Source organism: Ovis canadensis, chromosome 3, assembly GCF_042477335.2.
Source record: "Ovis canadensis isolate MfBH-ARS-UI-01 breed Bighorn chromosome 3, ARS-UI_OviCan_v2, whole genome shotgun sequence".
Classification (NCBI taxonomy): Eukaryota; Metazoa; Chordata; class Mammalia; order Artiodactyla; family Bovidae; genus Ovis; species Ovis canadensis.
The window spans coordinates 68,885,342-68,907,445 of record NC_091247.1 but is presented as its reverse complement, the minus strand read 5'-3'; the positions used below and the strand labels follow the sequence as shown (position 1 = coordinate 68,907,445).

The following is a 22,104-nucleotide window of genomic DNA, read 5'->3' as shown; positions in this document are numbered from 1 at the left end:
ATAGCGGTTATCTTGAGGGAATGAGGATTAAGGAATAAGAATTTCCCAGCAGTATAATTAAACAAGGGGGCAAGGGAAAACCTTTCTGTTACCGAGTGTTTGTTTTTAAACCAATGCTTTTTTTTTCCCCAGTGAAAATAGAAGCTAATTTTTAAAATAAAATTCTATCGTTACAATATCTTAATCTAGAAAAACCCTCAAAGTAGGGATAGAAAATATGCCATAATCATTATACTAATGAAATTACATTTTAACTCAGGAGCAGAACATACAGAGGCCATTAAGGATTTGTTTGGTCTTTGTTCAGAGGTTAGAAATTTGAACATGCTTGAACAAGTTTCTGACCTTTAGGCTATATTAAATTTACTCATTTTTCAATTACGCATCTAAAAAGTGTAAGATAAATTTTATACACATATAAACGAAAACGTGTAAGAACCCAGGATTAGGTATTGTCAGTTGCCATATAGAAGCTAGTTCAAAACAGTGAGGAAAATTAATATATTTTTTCACCTCTCTTAAACTCAACTAAGACCCTAATTGAGGGTCTGAGTAGGCTACAAAACAGCCTAGAGGACTTCGGAAAATTCTCATTTCCTCTAGTACAATCGGATATTTGAGAGATAAAATGTTTCTTCCTAAGGTTGAACATGCAGTAATTGCTTCCGGTAGAGAAACCATTTTTAATTTGTACCGATTTGCATTACTGAAAGGCAAAGGTAAAAACTTGTCATTTTTCAATATATGTGGTTAGAGACTACAAGTCTGATGGCAGAATTTTTATAAAATATAGATGAGTGAGTTAGTAAGAAATATCTTCCATCAATGATAACATTCTGAGATGCTACACTGGTTTTTTGCCTACTCGGTATTATATCTCTAAGAAAGAGGAAATTTAGGTTGCTTTGAATATAAAATGAAGGTTTACTGAATAGAATCAAAGACACTGAGGACCTCAGCAAACTGGTCTGTCTTCCTCACCTTAGAGTGAAAATAGGCCCAGAAAGACTGACCTGCCCAATGACACAAGTCAAGTTGCCATCTCTTAACATTATGCCTCCCAAAGTCTACGTGAAAATGGAAAGAGACTGATGTGTACAGTCTATTATTATAATGACACTTCTGGGATTGACAAAACTAATAAATTCTTCTCTTTCTCCTCAAACCTCTAATACTCATCCCAAAGTGATTAGAACAGAGGTAAATAAGATTATGTCTGAAAATTGGTTTTCTAGGGCAAAGAGAAAGGAAAGAATGATACTTGGTTAAATTATATGTTATGATTGCTAACCACTTGTTATAAAAATCATCTCATATCAGTTTGACAAGTGAATGTTAAACCAACTTAATTTTTTTAGGAGAAATAAAAGTTAAAAACTAAAATGAAAAATGTTTTTGAAAAACGATCAGCCAAATGATGGTGTCTTTTTTGTTATGAACTGGGTTTTTTGTTATCAACTGTGGCTTTAATATAGCCAAGTAATAAACATTTTGCCATTTAACTCCAGATTTCTCAGTAGCATTACTTTAAAGGAAATGTTACAGCTCTTGTATTATTTGATTTGGTATTTAATAACAGTTATAAGTACAATGGCAAACATTGAAAGAGAGAACCCTTAGAAAAGAAACACAATTTAAAATTAGGTTTTGTTAAAGGGTGTTATAAGTGCAACTTTATCCATAAGCATTCCTTTTAAGGCATTTTCACTGTTGTCCAAATATCTCAACTTGTACATCAAGGTTTGTATTATAAAATGGGCTCCGTCTGTATTATTCATTCAAGGCTTAAAGAAAAAAACATATCTCAGGACTAAGAGTAGCAGGAAAAAAAAACACAAAACTTCACTTTTCTCATAAAAAGTAACTTAAAGTACAAAAGTTATTTAGCATACATTATTACTCCTCATTGTAATTCCAGATTTGGTACAATATCTTTTTCACTTCCTGACATAAACTGTTAAGACAGTACAGGCTGTAATAATATTTATTTGTGAGGTGGCTGCAATTCTGTAATACGCACAGTGATTTTTAAATAGGCTCTTACCATGCCTTGCATGAAAGGTGCTACATACAAACCTGTTTCGTGAACTCTTTGGTAACCACCAGTTCAAAAACTTGGACCGAACATTTCCACATTGCCAGATCTCAAGCACTTTATCGGAGCTCTGGGCCGAACCTATTACCCTGTATATAAATTCTTTAGTTTCCAAGGGGGATTAGAGCCGTATAATTAAAATCATGTCAGGCGCCAGTCAGGAAAGTGGCCCCAGTTATTGTACTTTCTAGTTGGCTACATGTTTTCGTTTGGCAGAAGTAGTTTATCTAAAGGAAAAGCATGACTTCCTACTAAGTTTGCTTCTGATGCTATCTTTTGGAAATGGTAAAACACTCATGTGGTCATTTAGTCCTTTCTTGAAACGGTATGAGAAAGGTGACGAATGTGATTTGAGAATATGCCTACTTTTTGCAGTCTCAGGTGTTCTTGGTCGTCTTGCTGCATTTTCTGAGTCAGCCCTTTACAGGCGACCCTTAAGCATTTTCTAACTGAAGCAATAATGTGTTGCTTCAGTCAGCAGGGTCTCTGTTTTAGGATATTAGTGTCCTGGAGAGATCAAGCTGTGGTGTCACACACCCTCACTGGACTACCTCCTACTTATTAAATTTCAACTTGAAGCAAATGTCCTGGGATGTGTCCTAGTTGTGCAAATTAGATGCTAGTTAATATAAATCTAAGTTACACACTTACTGTATTTAGCTAAAACATAATTTCTATATTTACTCTCAATTTATCCACCTAAAAATGAATTTACAGTTTTTACATGCAGACGTCTCTAGACTGCCACAATGCCCATTATCAATCTGATACTTGAATCTAGGAAATCATGATGGAGACATGTTTCACAGTCTAGAGAATAGGTTTTAAATATGTCTGTTGTGCAATATTTGTATCTTAGTAAGAATCCTTTGTATTTATATTTACATAGCACCTTTCATCCAAGAATTTAAAAGTGATTTAACTTTACAGCATTATTTGGTGGCAAAACCTAACTTCCATTTCAGCTTCAACTATACATGCCATATTTCTTTTCATTAATGGTCTTTCTGAAAGTAGACTATCTTCTGAAAGTAGAACACAACACTGTTACTGGCCTACCAAAAAGAGAGGGGAAAAAAAGAGAAGGGCATGAGGAAGGAGGGGGAGAGGGAGACACATTTTTCATGGCTACTAGGTTAGTGATGAAACACACAATTCATAAACCACACACTATGGAATTATTCCAAAAAGATTTTTAGAGCTGGTAGTGAGAGCCTAAGAAGTACATTGTTAAAATTAAAAAATCAGTATCTTTCTCATTTCAGACCTTTAAGATTATTCATATATTTACGTTAAATAATGAATTTGCATTAATATATATCAATGCAATTTTTGATTGCATAAGAAAATAAAACTGTGATAGAAAATTGGAACTACAAAAAAATTGATGTTTCCCTGGGTTAACTAAATTTACTTTTTTGTGCTTCTTTCAAATGTAAAACAAATGCATACAAATATTTCAGAAGTACTGGTAACAGTTACCAACTTTAATGTAGTCTTATAAAGGACAAAACCAAAAATTCTTATTAATAAGTGATAACCTTAATAATAAATGAGTTCCTGGCAAAATGCGATCGTAGTAAATTATTTACATTATTTTTGCCATAAGAAAACTTCTTAAGCAACAGTCAGCTCTCAAGTTAAAAAAAACGTACATACATAACCCAACACTAAGAAGGGAAATGAGTTCAAACACAATAGCTTTATCTTGGGAATGTCTTTTTCTAGAAAACCACCTTACTAAAAAAAAGTTTCAGAAAAACACGTTCTAATTACCTTGGATCCATGTGTGAATGAATTACTTAGTGTTCCTTAGCAGGGAATATGGAAATATTAATATCACTGTAAATTTTTTTATAACTCCTATCATGGATTTTTCAGTTATTTCACAAACTGAGTTTCTTTTGCAGTGCATCAAAATAGTCGGCTTAAAAATAAGAGAATACCAACACATGCAGTCTGCTAACCAAATAAGGCTCTGACATGCCTAAACAATGTTCTCTGCATCTTGATATATAGTACATTCCACAGCATACTACAGCATTTAATTTAGGTTTACACAACTAAATATAAATGGCTAGACTTAGGCTAATACTTAGCAGAAGCATTAAGCAAACATGGATAAATTCATAAACAAATGATGAAAGAAGTATATTCTTGGAGTACTTCTTGAACCCTTAAAACACTTGGTCCTTAGCGAGAGAACATGCTTTATTCAGTAGATTTTAAAAGTACAATGTACATAATAAGTCACAAAAACCTTCTAAAAATTTTGGCAGTTGACTCCAGTAGTACTCCTTGATTCAAGGAAGGAATGAAGGTTTGTATTTCTTTCCTGCTCTAGTCACGAAGGATTGTTAAGTCTCCTTAAAGATTTTAAAAAATGATTCCTATAGTTGGGTGTCTTGTTACTTCAGAAATAAAGGCTTCATACTGAGAAACTGAAGGACACTTTTCTCTCTGTATTTAGTTGGAAAGTAGAAAGAAAGAAAATATAAGAAAAGTTTGAAGATAAGAGATATAACATACAGAGCAACCACTAAAAGAACAGCATGCACTAGGTACTTTTACAGGGATAAGAGTGACAGAGAGTCAGAGAATTTGTCTAAGCAGCTCTTTGTAAAAAAGACATTTAATTTCTTCTCCTCAATTACGAAGAACATTGCACAGAAGTTACATTCCTACCAGAAAGATTTTAAACTGAAGAAATAATTTCTAAAACATTATTCATTAGTAAAATCAAATTTAAATTGAGGGGAAAAAATATTTTTAAAGATTGTTTTCCTGCACTAAAGGGCTTCCCGGGTAGCTCAAATGGTAAAGAATCTGCCTGCAATGCGGGAGACCCGGGTTTGATCCTATGTTGGGACGATCCCCTGGAGAAGGGCATGGCAACCCACTCCAGTATTCTTGCCTGGAAGATTCCACGGACAGAGGAGCCTGGTGGGCTACAGTCCATGGGGTCGCAAAGAGTTGGACACAACTGAGCGTGCACTGATGGCCAAATGCTTTGAGGAGTCATGTAATTTTGATTTACTTACTAATCAGACACACAGAAAATCATGAATTAAGCAAGCAATATTTACATCTGTTAATGCAATGTGCACTTGTTCTTATACTTAATGCAGTTAGTTTGTACAAATGAGATTAATCTCATTTACATTTTAAGCAAGAAACTCACCACTTGGCCCACATGTCATGTAGTGGGGTTATAGAATTAGGAGCTTTGTTGTTCCCTAGACCTGCTTTTTGAATTTCTGTTTTCTTGTACTTTGTCCACATCTGCAGGAGAAAAGCATTTCATGTTATTTAATGAAAAGCTAAACATACAATTCATGAAGATAAGAAACTAAAGAGCTCTCACTGCCTAAGGCAAGGAGAAGGAATCTAATTCTGGAAATGTTATTAATCTGATAGACATCTCTACTTAAAAACTGATTTACATGTTTTAAAAGCTATAATAATAATGCCCTCTTGATGTCTGATAGGTTTATGATGTTTGTTTACTAAATGGTCACATATAGTTTTGAAGTAAAATATAATCTTGCATGCAGCAGCAGAAACATCCACAGTGAAATATTTGTATTGTTTACTAAGAAAACCAGGCCTTGAGGCTTACTTTGTAGGAAAATATATCTACTTACACTGTTAGAGTTAAAACTACTTTGGTCAAAGGGGACCCAAAGCCTAACATGAATTTACAATACCACAAAATAATAAGGATATCATTTATAGAAACCTAAGCCAGGAATATGAAAGCTATTCAATTTCATCTAAAATTAGGGTACTAATACAGGCATACCTCGGAGATAATTGCAGGTTTGGTTCCAGACCACTATAATAAAGTGAATTTTGCAATAAAGTGAGTCACATGAATTTTTAGTTTCCCAATGCATGTAAATAACAATGTACATATCTTAGTTAAAAAAAACTTTATTGCTAAAAAGAGCTATCCATTATCTGAGCCTGTAGCAAGTCGTAATTTTTTTTTTGCAATTGTAACATCAAAGATCACGGATCATCGATCACCGTAACAAATATAACAATAATGAGAAAGTTAGAAATATTCTGAGAACTCCCAAAATGTGACAGAGACATGAAGTGAGCAAATGCTGTTGCAATAATGGCACTGATAGGCTTGTCTGACAGAACTGCCACAAACCTTCAGTTTGTTGGGGAAAAACCCCACAGTATCTGTGAAGTACAAGAAAGCACAATAAAACGAGGTATGCCTGTAATCCTCTGTGAAATTGGAGAATATTTATGGCGATGTCTCAAAAAAAGTACAGTTATTCAACTGAGTCAGAGCTGCTTCACTTTGATCAGAAGATAAATTTTTTTTTTAATTGGGGCATTGGGGCATCATTTATAGAAGGTATTATGTTGATTTTTTTAAGAGTTTGGGAAATACTAGCTCTATACGATTTCTAAGGCTCTTATCACTACTCAAAATGTGATTTCAAGTGCTATCAAGAAACACTGGTAAAATAGTGTTTTAAGGGAATTTTATGACCTTACACCTGGTGACAGTTTCTGGAGGAAATATCACCTGTATTCTCTGACAGTCCCAGACACATGGACGTGGTATGTATCTCTCTGTCTTACATGCACAATGTGTATGTTGTTTTGGAAAACATGCTGTATATGTTACTACAGTCATCTGGGTTAGAAATGCTTCTTTCCTGTAAGTCTAACATTGTAAAATAATCACAGTGTTTACCATATAGTAGCATATGATTTCTCAATGTATTTTAATAAATAATCTTAAACTTTTTAAAAAGTCTTATTAACAGGTTATGAAAAAAGAAAAGGGACACCAAAAACATTTGAAATATTAGGACTAATTGTGAAATAAGTGACAAATGGATTGATGTTTTCATGTAGATAAAATATATTAAATGGTATTAAAAATAAGAAAATTTCTGATTGTTTATTTGATGAGTTGCACTGGAAGCATTTTTTTTTTAATAAAAGGCGAAAGATTTATTTGACCTGAAGTGAAACCAACGCATTGGAAGCATTTTTAGTAAGAACTGGCTGTGAGAAAAAAAGTATGGTCAAAGATATAAAGAGAAGGGGCCTAGGCCTGAAATGATCTTGTGTAAGTACAAGAGAATAGGGTAATTTACAAAGGATACAAATTTCCTTCTTTTCGTTTCCTTTTAAAAAAATTTTTGCCCATGCTGTGTGGCTTGCAGGATCTTAATTCTGTGACCAGGGATCGGACACAGGTCCTCGGCAGCGAAACTGCAGAGTCCTAACCGCTGGGCTGCCAGCGAATTCCCAGGTCACATTTTATTAAGCAAAGATTCTTTAGAAACTTTGTTTTCTCTGGCCCAATGAATAACAATTTACTATAACAACACGTGTAAAATAATAATTTCCTCCGTATCAAGTTACATTTCAAATCATTTTTTCTAGATGCCAGGCTGCATTACTGTCAGTGATATTTAGGCTGAATCAAGAGAGCAAAAACATTTCAGAGATAGAGCTAAGGTATACTTCTCCAGAAGTAAGTGAGTCAGGGTTATGGGTTTCTTGGGGCTTTCTTTTTTGCTGTTTTATTCTGGAAGTTAGAAACTCAATTTTGGCTGATTCTGTTTTAAAATGCTATGACCACAGGAAGATAATTTTAAAGTTTATGACATGAATCAGAGTTACCAAATATTTTCTCTATCTTTTATGATTATTTTTTAGCTAAGAAGTTGCAATTATTCTTAGTTTTAAAATCTGTTCTACTAGAAACATGTCTGTTTATATGGCTATAAACACTAATTTTACATTTTATTTTAGCACAATGTACTCATTTTAGAAAATTCTGTTTTTAGGACATATGTAACTTAGCAAGAAATTAAAGAATTATTTAAGTAACAATCTTCACCACTCAGTAAACTTGCTACCCTTTTAAAAGAGAAGTAAAAATGCAAATCTCCCACACACTGAGTATGATTTGCTTTATTTCTCTTTGATTCTACATTTAAAAAAACCCTGAAAAAACTACTGTGTTAACTGATTCCAAGTAAAAAAGTCATCCTGAAAGATAGTACTTGAACTCTTGTTCATAAAATGAAGAAAAGTGCAGGGAAGAAACAGAATATAAATGCTCCTAATCACTGTATAAGTCACATTTAAATTCAATGGTGTGTTTTTTTAATTACACTAAATTTATGAGTATTAGCAACATTTTAAATCTGAACAATTTTATAAATATGGGCAATAGTTAATATTTGCTATGTAAAGTGTTGACTTATTAACTATTTCTTTGAAAATAAAACAGCAGGGCAGAAGGCAAAATTAAATGGCAAAAGAAAATGACATCTTTTTAACATATTTTCCTTACTAATACTGTACATGTGCAATATGAATTGCATGTTTTGGGAAAGAAAGTTAAGGACAAGAGGGAGGGAGAGAGGGAAAGGGGAGCAAAAGGGACAGTGAGCAGGGAGCAAAAGGGACAATGAGCATTCTTTTTTGGAATCAACAAATATGACTTGGAAATGCCTTCTTAGTAACTATAGCATGCAACCATTTTAACATGCTTCCAGGTATCAAAGTAACAATCTCTTATTGGGTGACAAGAAATGTGAAAGAGGAGCATGTATTGTTAAGGTTCTTGAAGTCATGCAGAAAATGTACAATGTAATTGATAGTTCATGCAGGCTTTGCTGTGGTTATATAATCATATTTATATACATGCCACAATGTACACTTGAACACTATGCCACAACTTAAAAATAAAAATATAAACCTAGTCAAATGATTCTTTTCAACAGCAGCTCTTCAAATCAGATTAGAGAAGCATAGTGTGTATCAAATGACATCAGTATTATATTGTGCACTTTTGATCATACACAACCATATTCATACCAAACCGTTTGATTATCCTCAGAAACCAACAATGCAGCTTCTGTGTCATCAGGATAGAGGCATGCAGGAGTGGTAAGATTATTATTGTCTACAGAGGATTGTGGATTAATGCTACTGTGGCTCTGATGATCAGAAAACTGCTCATTATCCTTCTGAGCTGTTTTTTCCAAAGAAGCAGAAGCCTGGTCAGTAACTCTGGTGACTGGTCTGGGAGGTAACCCACTTATGTTACTAACTAATTCTGTATTCAGGGATAAAAATGGCTGAGCTGGATGAGCCACAGTAAAGGATTCTATGCTATCTGTAGCTGATTTTCCAAATGCATCATTAGACGTATTAACCATGGCAAAAGTCTGATTTAGAAGATGTGACCTTTCAGTTCTTGAGTTTCTGGCCTGGGTATGTGGAGACTGGGGCTTGTCTGTAGCTAAATAATTTTGTGCTTGAGAACCTAGAGTAGATGTCGGACTTTGAAGTGTATGAGAGGACCACTGGTGTAAACAGTACTCACTAGATGGTGCAGTGACGCTGCTATCAGCAGTAGCTGGTGGTGAATCAACTGACATAGGTAGTCTACTGTCCTTGGTCAAAAAGTCATGGATGCTTGTCCTTCGAGTAGTTCCTTCGGCAGTAGAGATAACACTGCTTGCACGAGGTAAAGTGGCATAGGGATTACTATCTTTTGATTGTCGTGACAGAGAAGTTTCTTTTATTAATTTTATCTTTCCTTGAGCGCCTCGTGTAGGCTTTCCTGAAGAACTCGTGAAACAGGTATCTTCAGCCTTTTGAGGACCAGGTCTCACAAACTGTTCAGGCTTAGTTGTCCGTCTATCATGGAAGTCTCCTGGAGTTTTTCCACTTACTGACCTGGCCAGACCACAGCTAACTGGTTTGTTTTTTCCCAAAAAGTCAGAAGAGACAGACAAACTTTTCATTACTTCATCTAAAAGATTCTCTTGACTTGAGGGCTTTAGCTGTTAAAAAAAAAAAAAAACAAAAACAAAGCAGATTAGTGAATACAGCCATATTTTTGCTTTCCTGATATGGTAGATTATAAAAAAATTGCTAATGTCTCTAAACATGCCTTAACTTTAAAAAAAAGGCTCTAAAGTTCAACCATAGAAATTTAACTTATAGTGTCCATCTAAATTAAGGTCACCATAGATAAAACCAACCTGCATTGAGGTAAGCTTGTTGCTTTCTTCCAAAAACTGTTGTAAAGTAACAACTTCACTTCCAGGGGAACCAGTTTTGATTTTGTGATGTGCCCGATTCTCTAGTGTTCTGTGCTGGAGCACCGGACTTGATCTGGTCTGTCTTTTCAAGTACTGGATTGGACTGCTACCACTGCTGGACCACGCCTCATGCTCATGAAGCAGGCTAAATTCTCCACTGCTGTGGCTTTGTGGCCTGCTCTGGATATTAACTGCACCTGCTTTAGGAGTAAATGGTGTGTTAAAAGTTCAATAATAGACACAAGATTAACACTGTGTAAGTACTGATAATTTATTGACTGGATTCTTATGAATAGCCAAAATGACGTTCAAAGCTTTATTCATAAATACTTAGTAAATAAACCATGTTAATCTTTCATCAGTCTAATAACTATCTACCATAGCATGCTTCCTTATTTGTCACGATGACAAATATTGTAAGCTCCACAAGGGCAAACACTTGCCTTCACCACCAGACCCAGAACCTAAACATATACATTTGGTGAGTAAATGAATAAACAAAGAAATAATACATTTTTTAAAATTCAGGTTAAAAAACTGTAAAACACCTTATAATTTTTAAAAAAACATTTGTTGTTTTAGTCATGAAGTCATGTCTGACTCTTGTGACCCCATGGACTGTAGCCCACCAGGTTCCTCTCTCCATGGGGTTTCCCAGGCAAAAATTCTGAAGTGGGCTGCCATTTCCTTCTCTAGGGGATCTTCCTGACCCTTAGATCTCCTGCATTGGCAGGCAGTTTCTTTACCACTGAGCCACTAGGGAAGCCCAAAATATGATTATATGAGTTTTAAATTGAGAATGTTAAAACCAAACACTAATAATTCTAATTCTTTGACTTTCTATGAAGTCTGTGTTCCTTATTTGAAGGCTTCTCTGTTCATCCTAAATGAATAACCTTAAAGAGTGTGATAACCTAGAGGGGTGGAAGGTGGAAAGAAGATTCAAGAGGGAGGGAACATATGTCTATCTATGGCTGATTCATGCTGATGTATGGCAGAAACCAACACAACACTGTAAAGCAACTATCCTCCAATTAACAATAAAAAATAAGTAAAAAATAATCTTAAGAAATTAAAAAAACATTTAAATAGCAAGCATCTAAGGAAAGTCAAACGGAGACATGATATAATTAACTTAGAAAATTCCAGTAAAAATCAAGTATGTAGTATCTCATTCTTTATTTAATGTCTGAAAAATCTGATTCTCCCTGCTTTCCTCTCTTTAGAAGAATCAGCTGAGACTGAACAATGATAAAGAATGCAAACTACTAGTTCTGGAAAAAAGCTCCCCACAGTTTATGCTATTCCTTAAGACTGCTTATTCATTTTGATCAATCGCAAACTGTGTAGAAGCATCAAGATGGAAAATGCAACTTTCCATGGTTTCCTAATCACAGAGGGTAAAGTGGGTCATGAAAGATTTTGGCTCAAACTATGTAACATTTTGTAGGAAAAGAATTTTCTTAAAATTTCAAATCAGAAAAGGCTTCTTCATAGTTCAGGTAATATTTTTCTAAAGGATATAAGAACATGATTATAAACATGAAAAAATAATCGCTCAAAATCAGATTTTCAGATCACTGCAACAAATATTAAAATTATAACTGAGACAAAATTATTATATAATACAGAAAAGCATAGAACAAATGCACTCATTATAATTTAACAATTCTGTTCTGTAGAAAATAACTACTTTAACAAACTTTTATAATTTATTAAATAATTCCAGAATTTGAATGGGCAGTATACCTTTAAGAAAAAAGGTATCAGTTGATACTTCCAGACAGTCACATAAAATTTCAGCTTGGAATGCACATTAATAAACTGAGGAAAAAGGTATCTTGAACTAATTTTTTTCTATATATGAGATATATGCATCCATTTGGCATTTGTTACACTCACACAAACACAACTGTCTTCTCAAATTAAAAAAATATATTCCTCCTTATTTCGTGGATAAACAAAGCTTAAAAGTATTTCTAAAACACTTTCTGTGAGTTCAGTGTACACGTATCATGAGAAAATTAAGGCCAACCATTTTCATGACAGAGACAAAATGTAAGAAAATAAGAACTTACAGATACTTTTGAAATAGAAAGATAACAAGAAAAAGATTTTACCTGTGAAGATGAAAAATGGAAACTAAAATAACTGCTCCTGTTTTTACATTTGTACACATTGAAATACATTTGTATTACAATGTGAAAAGCATAAAATATTCCAAGGAACTATGTTCCAAACACAGATGATTTGGATTTCATTTTCCCCCAGAAACTAATCAATTTCCCACTTGGAAATGGATGGAGCATATTAGTAAATTTACCTACAGCATACCTTTGACTTCATGGAGTGAAGCATTATTATTGCTATTGCTAGTGGATGTTCTGCCACTATCAAGGCTGGCTGGTCTCGAAGCTAAATGAAAAAATCAGGAGACAGTGATAAAACTTGCAGCTGAAGACACTGAACTTTACATTCTGATTACAGAATGCTTTGAGGAAGCAATCATGCATACTTTCACAGATTGAGCATGCCCACAGAGTTGAGTCTTATAGATTAGCAAGCAAAGGCATTTCCAGATAGTTCAGTTAAACAATTGAGAACAAGACACTTCTGAGACAACAGCTGAGATTCAAACAAAAGAAGATAAAGTGAATAATACATTTGGAAATGGATTTCTAGACGGATACCAGGACTGCTGTAGTTGAACAGAATGATATGTCCCCAAAGGAAAAAAAAAAGCTAGTGATTAGGTCACAAAAGATCAGACAAGGAACCCTGCACATTGCAGAGATGCCACGAACAGGAGGAATATGAGCACCTGCAGAGTTAATGTCTTGTATTCCTATCCATACAAGGGAAATAACTACACTGTTAACATGGCCCCACCCTGCTTCCTAAAATCCTGCTCACATATGAAATTTCTTTAACGTATTTCTTTACATATTAAATTCATTCCTTTTCCATTTTTTTTTTGTTAATAATTTAGTTTGGTAAGAGAAGACTTTCCAGTCAGAAGCTAAAAACTGAAATGCTCGACACTGCAGAAAATGTGGTTTCTTAGAGTTTGTCCTTTACCTGAGTAAGTATTTTTAAAACCAAATATGAAATGTATCTCTAATAACTTTATGCCAAAATGGCAACAAAATTACCTTTAAGCATTGTGCAGACATACTTTATATATGACCCTGACTAAAGCAGAGACTATTTAGATGAAGTAATAACCTTATAAAAGGGAAAAGGGAGTATTAGGTTTGAAGAAATGGCAGAAGTAGCTATGAGACGCAGGTTAGAGAAAACATGCTTGCTGGCAATGCCACATTCATGAGGTCAATGCAAGAGTCTTAGCATTCTCATTCTGTATGTAATATGTACTTGCTAAATAAAGTTCATATCTTACCATGAACTCTTGATCCCGTACTAGAATCATCACTAATACCTTGTGGACTTACGTCTTCAAAGGATGTAGTATCTACGTAAAATAGTAGAATGGATATAAAATTTTTTTAACAAAAAAAATTGTAACATTTATGCAGAATATGGAAATTCTTTTTTAATCATGTACAGTACATCTTGATTTAACATATTTCATATACTCAGTCAGAAACTGGAATAGGAGTAAGAAACAGAATAACTCTGATGTGAGTTGACTTGCTTAAGGAAAATACCAGAAGCACTGAAACAACCTCCCTGTGACCCTGCAAAGCAAAGCAAGAGCCTGGGTTGTTCTATGTGGTTCTCTGATGTTGTAGTGTTTCTAGGTTTTTTGTTTGTTTTTCTAAAGCTTCTATCACTCTCTCCTTTTCTGTCTTTTACTTGGTTTACTTTTCCATTTCTTGTTAGTTCATTAGCTGTTTATTACGAAAGACCTAGGAAAGATGTAGTTATCTGTATGATGTTTTAAATTTTTGAAATGACCTGAAAATTCTTAGATTAAGTCCGGATTGTTTTGATAGTTATTTCAGGTTGCTGCTGTCAAAAAAAGTAAACATTAAAAAGTCAAATAAAAATTCTTGTTGCCAACAGTTACACCACAGTGCAAATAGCAGACGGCCTATACCTTTATTATTAACCAATTGCTTGGATCTGAAGCCTGTAGAAGAGTTGACAGTTGAAAAGTTGATGGCTGTAGTAGAGAAGGCCATAGCTCCCAATTCTTTTCTCCTTTTACCCGTTGAAATATCATCAGGAACCTCCAAATTCTCAGTACTACCTGTCCACTGTCCTCCTGCTAGGACCATGGACTGCACCAGGTCATTCATGGCTGGGATGCAAATGAAAGCAAATGAATCAGCATGGTTAATGTACTTGCTCTTATTTCTATTTTGTATTGATTACTGTCTATGGATTAATGCAAGGGAAATAAAAAACTAACCACAAGGTCATTTGAATTATGACATGCATTTAGCTGTATGAAATGAGGAGGCCAAAGCTTGATAAACTTCAGTAAATAATTTTATCACCCTCCACCCCCTTTAAAGGTAGGAAAAGGAATTTTACTCTGTACAACTGCCTTTTGAGCAGTGATGTGCAATATAATTAGAAGCCTTCAAAATGTGGTTTTGTGGTGACAAAAATGGAATGAATAAAGGTAAGATGGAGAGCAGTTCTTTATAGCAACACTATTGAAAATGATAAAGAGTCCTTGGTCAGAGCAGGTTACTGAAGAAATTATTCATTTTATGAATCAAATAAGTATACCACTCAATAAAAACCTGAAAGAGAGGATATCCAGTGACAGACATTTAATGTGATTAATTACCCATTCCACTTAAAAAAAATAGAAACCAGAGTATCAGTATATAAAGAATGACAAACATTTTCAAGGATTACAGGCCATTTTATTTATTTATTTAATCCTAGTTCATTAAGAAAATAAATACCTAATGCTAAAGGTTTTGTTGTATTTTCTTTAAGCAAATTTCTTTGGGAAGAAATCTTTATGGCATATAAAATTAAAGTTTTTTTTTCTGCCAACTTTTAGAAAGCACTGGAAATTTGTAAGTATATTACATGTATGACTAAACATATGCATGTATATGTATAAATGAACATACATATAATGCAGATTCAGTGCCAGTTTTGGAAAAAAAAAAATTCTTCCAGCTCCATGGGTTACAGGAAGACTGCACTTTGCAAAATAAGAAAATTGGCACAGTCCAGAGAATGGTTAGTGAAAATTAGTAATGGAAGCCAGTGTAGTCATTTGAAAGAAGCTGAACTGTCATAAAGTCTTACACATGGAACGACGGTAGCAGGCCTTCATTTTGTCTTTATCCTTCGGTCTGTTCCTCAAAAAGGGCAGTCTTTTCAGTGCAACCACTTTAATGTCAGAGCATGAGAAAAAACAGAAACAGAAAAATGAAAGAAAAAAGGGAGAAGAACAGATGGGAGTTAAATGTTGAAATTAAGGACAGAAATGAATGTCTGAGTTTCAGCTATGTAAGCTACACTAAAGCTATTATTCTCGTGCTGCTGAGTGATTATGAAATATGAAATATGTACTTTGATACTTTAAAATACTTGGGAAAGCACTGAAGACAATGATGAAAAACATATACTTAGAAAACCTGGGCTGACTAAAGTCCTATAAATACAGGAAATGATAAGAACTACTTACTGAAGGAACAATTTTTCTAGTTAAGTTGTAAAGATAGATAGACCTATATTACTAGGGCCGCTCTTGGTGGACCAGGGAATGTAGGTGATGAAAATGTAGGAGGCTTTTCACTCCTCTGTTTTAACTGTTTTTTGCCATGCCAAGTGGCATGTGGGGTCTTCATCCCCAACCAAGGACCACACCTGTGCCGCCTACAGTGGAAGCACATGGAGTCTGAACCACTGGACCACCAGGAAGTCCCCATTATCTTTAACTTTTTAAATTATAAGGTTTTATTTTGGAAAAAAAATAATTTAGGAAAATGTAGATCCTGTATTTTGGTAAAATACTTCAACAAAAACTAAGGTGTTCCAGGATGTTTACAATAACCTAAAGAAACTTTTAAAACTTTCATTATTTCTTTAAATGTTAAAAAGGAAAATAGGAAACTACTTCTTGGTTTAAACTGAATTCTGATGCATTATTTAGAAGCACCACAGAAATATATATTCTTCTAAGACAAGTCTTTCAAAAGATGGCGTGAGCAATTATGTTAATTTCATTTTGCAAAAGGTTGGCTGGAAGAAAAAATAGAAGTATTTTAATAGTAGCTTTTAAGCTCTGATAGCCTAAAAAATAAGGATGCATCCTAAAAAGCAAGCAAAAATGATAGAAAATTATGTTTTTATAACATTTTTAGATATTTTGAAGGGCTTTGGGAGTCAGTTTATTTAAAAAAAATCATAGCATGACACAGGGAAGTTATCAATATATGAATGAAAATTAGGATTATAACTACAGTAGGAGTCATTAACATAAAAATTTAAATGTTCACTAGAGTAACATTCTTAAGCTATACTTTAATAAGATTTTAATGGAAAATATTATTATACCTCTTTGGAGCTGCAATTTAAGAGGCAGGGAAAAAACTCACATTGAGATTTAAAAGTGTATCGCATACAGCCTTAATAACTATGCTCTTTCTTACGGTTTGCTCTTATCTTATAAATAATAAAAAGCTCTTTTGACAAACTGACAAGTATCACTCACTAAGGAGAATGCAAAGACATACAGCTTTTTAACTTACTTATTTGATTTCTATTAAGAATAGTCATGACTCATTTAAACTTTTTGTTTCTAGCTCGGAAAACACAGCTGTTTTCAATGATTAAAAAGAAATGAACTGAAAGCAATGTAAAAATGGACACTTAGCTAAAACAAAGCTGAATGGTTGCAGCATGCACATGTCTTGTTTAGATACTTTCTTTTTCTGTTTTCAACTGTTTTCCATAGACTGCTTTACTGACAGACACTCTTCCAAAATGGAAAGGATAAAAGGAGTTTTATATTTGCCAGTGGTGGAAAATGATCATTCTTATGGCAATTAGTTTGTAGACATACAATGTTCGCTTCCCAAACTATATGAAATTATGGGAACATTAGAATGGTAGGGTTTTCTGCTTATTTTTAAAATTCTAAAACTGAATAACTGCTGGAAAGAAGAGTATTACTTCCTTCTGATTTTTACTCCAGATGTTTCTAGCATAGAGTATGAAGGAATGATAGACTGATAATTTAAAACAAGATGACCTTAAAAAAGACTGTTGTACCTTTCTTGTGTATATTCTCCTACTTGAATTATCTTCCTTTAATTAAAAAAATTATATATACCCATAACCATTTCTCATTAAATCAGATGCCAGATATTTTATATCCAAAGGTAGATAAAACTGAATCATCTGGCACCTTTTTAAGGAAAACTTGATAATCTCTCTAAAATACTTGGAGGTTTCATGTAGGTTTGGCTAACAAGATTAATCTTATGAGAACAGATAGAACTAAACCACTTTCTTATAACACAAACATATTTGTATGTGTGTATGTATGAATATGGTACTCATGTATGTGTATGATTTTTTGTTGCTTACTTGTGGACTCTAGTTCTTAGGGTGCTATAGCTGCATTCTTAAATATAGCCTATAATGAATGTCTAATCTCTTACACTCTAAAACACTGTCTTTTCAGAGATAATTCCCCTGAGGACAAAACCATGTCTATACAGTTTTTTGAGTGTTTTGAGAGATGCCCATACAGTGTCTATCCCTGGGAGAAATAGTGGCTGCTTTTGCCTGCTATTTACTTCTAAAGAATAATATTGAAATGTATATATTAATACATACAAATGTATACATATATATAGTATCTATCTTATACATATGTCTTATGTATAAACATATACATATATATATGCTTTTAAATTCAGTGATTCTGGTGAGGGTGTGAGTGGATTCAAAATATCCTATTTACATATAAGAACATTGCTAGCAGTCAAATTCTCCTATATCTTCAAAGGGCCTACCACTGGATTCTTTTCTTTCTCTTAAAATACTCTTCCTTAGGCTTTTACTTTGCTCTTAATGTTTAGCTAAGCACACTAGTAATGAAATCAAGAGAGTATTAATTGTGGAGGTCACGTTATGATATTACACTTCAACATTTGTAATTTAAAAAATTAAATCACAAGTTTATACGAAAACTTGTATCTCCAAATCCATTTTAACTGAACCTTTACCAAGCAATCCCTCAATAACTTTTATAACCTTCAATTATTTCTAAATCATTGAAAAACATTCTCTTCCAATTCACAGCTATTTTTCTTTGCTTCCTCCCCCTCAATGTAACTTTTTTCCAATTTGATACCATCGAAGTACGATTAAAACCTCATTCTAAAAAGCCTTATTACTCTATTCAGTTACAAATAATTATGAAAATGAAATCTTATAAATATTTCTCAGTTGCTCCTCATAATCACCCTGTGAAGTAGGATGCAAAAGTAAAAGTCTTGCCCACATTAACAGAACTAGCAAGTGGCAGAGGTATTCTGGCTCTCATTTCACTGTTCTTTCTATACTATTTTACCTTCCTGGTCAAATGATGGTATCTTTTTGTATTTCTCTAAATATACAATAAAGAAAATCATGTGGCTATGCAGTACTGCAGTATGCAATGAATTTTAAAAACATATGAAGTTAAAAAGAAATGCATTCATCAGATATTATCCCAAAGGACTGTGGAAGATATTTAAAAGAAATCTTTAGTAAGGAATCTAAATCAATTCTAGAGATCACAAATGTTTAAAGAGTTTAAGCACTCACTGCTGCTTTTCTTGGTCCCCAAAGTTTGGCCATCTTCTAAAGAGTTTGAACCTACTGAAGAACTATCTTGACTATCTTGATGGGGGAGTTGAAGAAATCCTTCACTGGAGTCTGAGCGTGTTGGTGTTAAAGTCAGTGATTTCTGTCGTTCCCGATTAACGTCTTTCTTAGACTTTATCAGTTTTCTCATTTTCAGAGTAATCCAGTTGCCCCTCCTAATAAAGTAATTTTTAAAAGTCTTATCAGTTTAAAATTCTGCATACAAATTCCTCTCAAAATCAGAATGTTTTTTTCCTGCAAAATAAAAATGAAAAAAAAAAAAAAACAACAAACAACCAACTGGATAATAGTACCTTCTAGGTGGAGATGGGTCATAAAACTTGTATTGATCCATAATTTTCTCTTCTAATTTCTCCTTTTGTCGTCTTAATTCATTTAACTTATCACTATAAAAATAAAGTTACATTTAGGATATCTTATTTTGTACAGTTATGCATATTATTTGGATTCTATAACCTAACTTCTCCCCAAAACACAAAGAAATACAGATACCATAGTTGACAACTAAGAATTTAATAGGCAGTAACAACAGAACTGTTTGCAAGTTTTTCATTGTCTTTTAATTTACAACTTACTTAAATAAAAGGATACAGGACTTAGAATCTCAATTTTCAACAGGATTTATTTGTCTGAAGGAAATAATCGTCTATATTACAATATTATCATGACAAAAGAATTCTCTCAACATCTTTCTACAGTTATTAAACAACATTATATGCATAAATGGGCTTCCCTGGTGGCTCAGAGGTTAAAGTGTCTGCCCAGAATCTGGGAGAACCGGGTTTGATCCCTGGGTTGGGAGGATCCCCTGGAGAAGGAAATGGCAACCCACTCCAGTACTCTTGCCTGGAGAATCACATGGAGGGAGGAGCCTGGTAGGGTACAGTCCATGGGGTCGCAAAGAGTCGGACACGACTGAGCGACTTCACTTTCCTTTCACTTTCATATGCATAAACACACTAGCTTCACCACAATTTACTAATAATCAAGGTCTGTCGATTCTTTCACATCTCTCTTGTACTTGATCTTAACTACCACTGCTTGTGAATTGTTTTTCACTAGGTTATTGCAACAACCTTAAAACTTACTCCTTGTCTCTAATTCTTAGAACCTCCAATCTATACTCTAATGTCATCAGTGATTTAAACAAACAGCACAAATCTGATCATATTACTGCCCTGCTCAAATTTTTCAGCCAGTTCTCTGTACAGCAAAGAAAAACCTTTGTAAAGTGGCTCCTGAGTGTTTAGCCACTTCTCTGCTACACTTCCTTCCACAATTTTGCTCCAGTATGAGCAATAAATTTTTAGACCATATATCATAATCATAATACAGTTTCATTACACCTCTTTGTCTCTGCATTTGCTGCTCTCTTGGCCTGTTATGCCTCCTCAGGCAAAATCCTACTGAATCTTTAAGTCTCAGCTCAATCATCTTTACAAAGTCCAGCCTCTCTTGCAAGCTAAGGTACTTCTGCCCCTCTATTTGCTGTATTTCTATGGCTTCCTATAACATACCTTCATTATAAAAATTATTTTTACTTCTTGTTTTATATTAATAGATCATTAAGAGCTGGATCTATATGTTTTCATTTTAGTATTTCTGGTTATTAGCATACTTCCCAGAGCATAACCATTAAAAAAATACTGAAATAATAATGTTGAAAATTAGGAAAAATTAGCATTGCATTTTCTCTGCCACCGGAGTAATATTTCAGAGTGAAAAATTATTTGGTACCTACATGTACTGTCTTTGTTCAACATGGAAAAGATCCTTGCTTTCCATATTCTGCTCCAATAGTGTTCTGTTCTGTAGCATTAATGTCTGAATTTGATCTAGTAGATGTCGATTTTCTTCTTCTAAATTTCCTTTAAGTTGGCTTAGCAACTGTTTTAAACACAAACATTTATTTTTTAAAATATCAACATTTACATTTGACACAAATCCCCCAAAGCATCTGAAAAATATAAAGTACTTGATGAAGTTTTAAGTCTTCTGCCAGAGAACAATCAGATGGTTGTCCTTTGATTAGAATTAGTGATTATTTTAGTAATAATGACATTAGTGATTATTTTAGTAATAATGACATCTAAACTACTGGGTTATGTGCTAGACATTTATGTTTTCTTAATTCTCAGAAACACTGGGTTTAACATATAGTAAGCTATCTACTTCCAAAACCACTGCTGTCTTTACAACCATTTTGACTTAGAGTTCAAAGCCAGATACATATCTCTGGCCTTCTGTTTATTTATTAATTTTTTTTAAAATTTTTATTTTTACTTTATTTTACTTTACAATACTGTATTGGTTTTGCCATACATTGACATGAATCCACCATGGGTGTACATGCATTCCCAAACATGAACTCCTGGCCTTCTGTTTAAATAGCTATAAAATGCTAAACAAATTAGTAATTCTCTAAATCTTAACGACTCCACCCATCTATAAATTGAAAATAACAACTTTCATCCCCCAAGACTGTTGCAAGGATTAAATAATATATGTGAAGTAGCTGGTGTCATGCCTATGACACATAGTAGGTACTTCATATACCTCATTCTTCCTCTAAACATTGTTGTCAAGAAACCTCAAAAGTTTGTGTATAATTTTTATGGCTTGAACCAAGGGAGTCAGGTGATACTGTAAATGGGTGGTCATATTACTGATTATTACTGGCAGTTAGGCTGCCAACATAATTGAGCTTCTTCTCTGTAGTCAGCAGAAACTAGAAATATGCCTCAGTTAGGCCAGAGGTTCCAGCAGAATTCAGAAAGCCCAAATCAGTGATTGTCAAAATTTAATATCACTTGTAGAATATATTTTTAAAATAAAGATTTTTGGGTTCTAGCATTAGAATTTAGCAAGTTTGGATTTTTTTTTCAGAGTTCTGTATTTTTTTATTTAAGCCAACAACAACCCCTTCCCCCCGACCCCCCAAAAAAGACAAAACCTGAAAACTCTCAGAAGGTAGTAAGCAAATAGTATAATACTATGAATATGCATAAACAGCCATCTAGATCTAACAACTGTCAATACTGTGCTGTATGTTTTATTTATCTGTATGTTGTTAAATTGAAACATAACACATGT

At 33.8% G+C, this 22,104-nt stretch overlaps 1 protein-coding gene across 8 annotated transcripts in view; it reads right to left on the bottom strand.

Annotated features, from left to right (window-relative positions):
* Window positions 1-1,551: 1,551 nt before the first annotated feature.
* The window catches only part of CCDC88A (coiled-coil domain containing 88A), a 120,893-nt gene continuing 100,340 nt past the window's right edge, over window positions 1,552-22,104 (bottom strand). The window contains exons 23-33 of one of the 8 annotated variants that reach the window (XM_069583296.1): window positions 20,753-20,898; window positions 19,305-19,397; window positions 18,952-19,166; window positions 15,436-15,519; window positions 14,258-14,461; window positions 13,598-13,669; window positions 12,532-12,612; window positions 10,138-10,397; window positions 9,474-9,936; window positions 5,277-5,377; window positions 1,552-4,555 (exon numbers count right to left, since the gene is read on the bottom strand). In XM_069583296.1, coding sequence (XP_069439397.1) covers window positions 5,313-5,377; window positions 9,474-9,936; window positions 10,138-10,397; window positions 12,532-12,612; window positions 13,598-13,669; window positions 14,258-14,461; window positions 15,436-15,519; window positions 18,952-19,166; window positions 19,305-19,397; window positions 20,753-20,898 — 1,683 coding nt within the window. In that variant the 3' untranslated portion in view covers window positions 1,552-4,555; window positions 5,277-5,312. Of the gene's footprint in view, window positions 4,556-5,276; window positions 5,378-6,012; window positions 9,937-10,137; window positions 10,398-12,531; window positions 12,613-13,597; window positions 13,670-14,257; window positions 14,462-15,435; window positions 15,520-18,951; window positions 19,167-19,304; window positions 19,398-20,752; window positions 20,899-22,104 lie in introns of those variants that run through there. The other 7 variants (XM_069583297.1, XM_069583298.1, XM_069583299.1 and 4 more) reach the window with 7 other exon arrangements.